Source organism: Sinocyclocheilus anshuiensis, unplaced genomic scaffold (assembly GCF_001515605.1).
Source record: "Sinocyclocheilus anshuiensis isolate Anshui unplaced genomic scaffold, SAMN03320099.WGS_v1.1 scaffold1893, whole genome shotgun sequence".
NCBI lineage: Eukaryota > Metazoa > Chordata > Actinopteri > Cypriniformes > Cyprinidae > Sinocyclocheilus > Sinocyclocheilus anshuiensis.
Genome location: NW_015539822.1, coordinates 419,905 through 424,815, shown reverse-complemented (window position 1 = coordinate 424,815; position 4,911 = coordinate 419,905). Strand labels below are relative to the sequence as shown.

General features: G+C 37.6%; 1 protein-coding gene across 1 annotated transcript in view; it reads left to right on the top strand.

The window, feature by feature from the left end:
• Positions 1-4,911, top strand: part of cep76 (centrosomal protein 76) — an 11,812-nt gene that overhangs the window by 1,266 nt on the left and 5,635 nt on the right. The window contains exons 2-9 of the mRNA XM_016480385.1: positions 755-913; positions 1,035-1,116; positions 1,694-1,918; positions 2,006-2,191; positions 2,529-2,626; positions 3,749-3,877; positions 3,992-4,180; positions 4,316-4,482. Of these exons, the coding sequence (XP_016335871.1) occupies positions 755-913; positions 1,035-1,116; positions 1,694-1,918; positions 2,006-2,191; positions 2,529-2,626; positions 3,749-3,877; positions 3,992-4,180; positions 4,316-4,482 (1,235 nt within the window). The remainder of the gene's footprint in view (positions 1-754; positions 914-1,034; positions 1,117-1,693; positions 1,919-2,005; positions 2,192-2,528; positions 2,627-3,748; positions 3,878-3,991; positions 4,181-4,315; positions 4,483-4,911) is intronic.

The following is a 4,911-nucleotide window of genomic DNA, read 5'->3' as shown; positions in this document are numbered from 1 at the left end:
CCGTAACTTTTGGCACTCTAGCGGTTAATAAACAGAACTGCGTGCGTCTTGCAGAAGAACATTGTAGCCAGAGCTTCTTCTCTCTGTTTATGTCTATGGCGAATCACGCAGGTACTGGGCTACTCCGCAGCGGTACCTACCCGAACCAGTCTAAATAGTCCGAATATAAACACTTATTATAGGTGTACCGTAGTGATTCAGGACAAGCCAAAAACACGGTTTGGAAAATGGATTCATGGTGTACTCGCTTATTATGTAAATTTTGAACACAAAAAAGTTACAGACTGCAGCTTTAAGTAAAAAGTTCAAGTACACGTTTATAGTTTAATGTTTTTGAAAAAAAAAAAAAATCTTATTCTCAGCAAGGCTGCATTAATTTGATCACAAATAGAGTAAAAATAATATTGTTAACTATTCTTACAATTTAAAAGAACTGCTTTTTATTTGAATATATTTAGAAATGTATTCAGCATATTAGAATGATTTCTGAAGGATCACGTGACACTGAACGCTGGAGTCATGGCTGCTGGAAATCACAGTAGTAAATGACATTTTAAAATGTATTAAAATAGAAAACAGTGCTTTTAAATTGTAATCTTATTTCACAGTATTGCTGTTTCTACTCTATTTTGAATCCAATAAATGCAGCCTTTGTGAGCATAAGGGACTTCTTTCAAAAAATTACCTAACCTACTCTACATCTTTATATTGAAAATCTCCTAATGCTGTTATTTGTCAACTAACCCGTTTTCAGATGGATATCCATGGTAAAATTCGTGATGTTTTAGCGGAGACCGTGAGGGGTGATGGGCAGCATGGACAACGCTCTCTCTCGGAGGAGGATTTCATACATGCTCTCCAGCGGAGGGGAATCGTGGATGATGTGATGAAAGATCTCCACTTCACAAATGTGGTAAGAGTATTTTCATTATATATTGATGTTTTGCATACATTGAGATTGCAAAATGAATGCATTTTTTTACCAAAGCATAGATATTTAGTATCGCTTTAAAGACTAATTGATTTCCCATCAGGATGTTTCTCACACTGAAGCTGATTCTGTGAACAAGTCTGCAACTCGTTTTGTGGACAAGAACATCACACAGCTGAAGACAAGTGAGTGATTGTTAATGGGTCATTTTTTTTACCCTCATATCATTCTAAACCCATAATTTTGTTCTTCTTTAAAACACAAATGAAGACATTTTCTGTGCTTTCAGTGTAAGTGCATTTTTTACCATATTTGGTGTGCAGCGTGTATGTGCACTGATCAGCGTTTATATGGGAATAAAAGCATGTTCATCATTGTTTATATTTAAAGATTAATGACAGAATTTTCAGTTTTGGGTGAACTATCCCTTTAAAGTGATTGTATTTCTTCAGAAGACTTGGATTAAACCGCTTGGTTCTTACAGATTACCTTTATTATATGAAGTGTCAAAGCTTTGGTGGAATGAACTTTAAATGGAGTGGTAGATTAAATTGAAAATCAGGTTTCAGTAAAAATATCTTCATTTGTGTTTCAAAGATGAACTAAATTGTTATGGGTTTGGAACAACGGGAGGGTGAATAAATGACTTTCATGATAGGAAAAAGAGTAGCATCAACCTTGTGCCAAGCATCCTTTGTGTCTCAAGTAAATGATGAAATGTTCATTTTTGAGTGAACTAACCCTTTAAAAACATTTCACCAGCTAACATCAGTCCACTAAGGAGATACCTCTACCTACAAGTTCTGGGCGGTAAGGCCTTCCTGGAACACTTGCAGGAGCCAGAACCTTTACCTGGTCAGGTGTGCTCTACGTTCACCCTTCATCTCCACTTCCGCAACCAGCGCTTCCGCTCCAAACCAGTCCCATGTGCCTGTGAACCAGACCTGCAGGAGGGCTTTCTTCTGGAAGTCCACAGAGATGGCCCAGGTGTCTTAAGCAACCCTACTTTTTCTAGCAGTGTAATGTACTCCATTTCATTTCAAGAACCTGTCATGTGTTTTTGTTATGGCACAGGAGATGCTAGCAAGATGGCTGATGCTACCACAATGCTGTCCATCTGTGATCCAGTGCACATGGTGCTGATTAAAACCGACACGTCTGGGGACACAACACTAATTTCTTCTTATTTTATTGACTGGCGGAGAGTTCTCGGTGCTCCCAACGGGAAAAGCAGTGTCTCAGCAGAACTGCTGGGAGTGGGTAAGCAAATGTCATATTGAAGGTGAACATTTTCCTTTCGTAACACGCAGTTTACCCAAAATAGAAATTATGTGAATTTTTATTGATTTATCCTTTATAATATTCCTGTATGACTTGCTCTCTTCTGTGGAACATTTTTAACTGTACTTTGAAAGTTTTGGACCCAAGTACCTTTCGTTTTATGAACAAAAACAATTGCAGCATTCTTCAAAGTACCTTCTTTTGGAGATTTAAACTATACCTTTAAGTAGTAAAGAACACATTAAAGGGTGTTAAGCCTTAAAAATTGTTAATGGGCATGTGTGTGTGTGTGTGTGTATTTATTTTTTTTCCTCAGGCAGTGAATGTAAAGTAGCTGTTGGTGTTCTGAATCTGAAATTGGAACTGTATCCTCCTCTGACTGAGACCTTGAGCCCTGATGTCGTCACCACCCAGGTGAGGCATTACTAGTGCTGGGCAGTATCCGCAGGGCAGTTCATACCGAATACCGGTGTTTATTTTTGCTAAGTCAATATACTGCAGTATTTCCTCTCTCAATCAGTAGAAAATATGGTCAACACCCGGTCATGCGTAAAAAAAAATACCGTCATGTACCATGAAACCGGTATAATTTAGAAAAATACCGTGATATACATTTTTGGTCATATCGCCCAGCACTAGGCATTACTATATAAATGCTTCAGTTTATTTAAAATGAAGTCATTGTGGATAACATTCAAAGGAACTTTTGAGGTTGAGTACAAGTTAAGCTCTACTGGCAGCATGAAAAAATTATTTCGACTCATCCCTGTAATAAAAATGTTTACAGTAATGCACTTGTAATGAAAGTCTATGGGGCAAGTCATTGCACCAGGATAAATGTTAAATATGCACTGTTTTAAAGGTACAGGCACATGGTTTAAATGGATAGTTTACCCAAAAATGTAAATTCTGTCATTTAATCACCCTCATGATGTTCCAAACCCATACTTCTGTTCATCTTAAAAACATAAATGAAGATCGTTTTTTTTTTTTAAATGTGGGAGATTTCTGTTCCTCCATTCAAAGTCCATTCAGCCAAAACTTTTAAGAAAGTACAACAAAGCTTTAAAAAGTACATAAAGATACTGTAAAAGTAATCCATCAATTGGTTTATGAGGATTATTATGCTTCTGTGGAGACATAATCACTTTATATGATGAACAGATTTAATTTAGGCTCTTATTCACGCATAAACATTGATCAAAGAATATAAATACAGCACATCAAATATGGTAAATGGAAGCTGAAATGTACTTATGACACATGATCAAGCGCGCTTGTATTGATCATTATTTTCAATTTTTCAGCTCCTTTAGTCATAACCATGTAATGAGCAGTTGAACGAACCACTTTTTTAACTTTGAACCCAGAACATTCCTTTAAAGGAGTTGTTATTCTCTAAGCATCATTTGTTACAAAAGGGGGGATAAGTCTTCAACAAAGCTTTCTCATTCTTAGGACATCATTTGTCTCGGTAACATTGCATTTTAAAAACAGCTTGCCTAAAACAAAAACTCAGGATCTTACTTCTTCCAGCAATCCCTGGAAAGGCAGAAAACGGCAGAGAAGGAGAGGCTGTTTTTGGTATATGCCAAGCAGTGGTGGCAGGAGTTCTTGGAAATTCGACCCTCACACCAGTCCAAGCTGGTGAAGATCTTTGCACAGGTGACCTGATGTTACTGAGTAATGTACTGTTGAGTGTTGCTATATATTGGTGATTTTTTCTTGTTCATAACAGTATTTGCTTCAGATGTTTTATAAAACGTGTGTGTTTCCCAGGATGAAAATGGTGTGAACCGGCCTGTGTGTTCATATGTACGGGTATTGCGTGCCGGCAGGTTGCTTGAGAGTCCTCGGCAGGCGGCACGTTTCGTTAGCCTGTTAGCTCAGGAGAGAGCACCTGTGGTAGGAGGAGGAGTCCGGCAGGAGCAGTGGTGCTCTATGACGGCCTTTCTGTGCAGAAACAAGGTAAGACACCCTATTATATGCTGAACCTGAATAACCATAATCTAGAGTACAACCTTAGAATTCATACGTGCTGTTTTTATGAACGTTGATAAACAGATTTGATTTTCATTTATTATCATGTGTTTTTGTTGTCAGGGCGACTGTGAAGATCATGCCACACTTCTGTGTAGTCTGCTGTTGGGATTTGGACTGGATGCTTATGTATGTGTGGGCACCAAAGCCAAAAACATTCCATACACCTGGGTCATGACCTGCGGTACAGACGGCTCCATCACCTTTTGGGAAAGTTTCACTGCACACAGGTAAAAATTCATCCATTCTAACTGCCCCTAAAAATTACTTAAAATGTATACATTTAGGCTTTTTTAGTTAACCACTTACAAATGTGCTTAATGGCTTTGCTAATATTTCTGACTGTTTAAAAAAAAAAAAAAAAAGGTGAATTATTGTATTATGATGACGAAATGTCACCCACCTTACAGTTCTACTTCCAAACAAAGTTTCTCTTACAGTTGATTAAACATTACAATTGGATCGCACTATGCTAAACAATTTAAAAAACAGTCTTTGTGAAATATTTGAATGTGTTTAGATTTTTTCTGCAACAAAACAATTTATATACTAGTTAGGGCTGCACGATAAATCGCATGCGATATTTAACGCGCATCTTATCAGTAAAGCCGGTTCTGTAATCAGCGGTAAATCTCCATCACATGCGTGCTTTCACATTG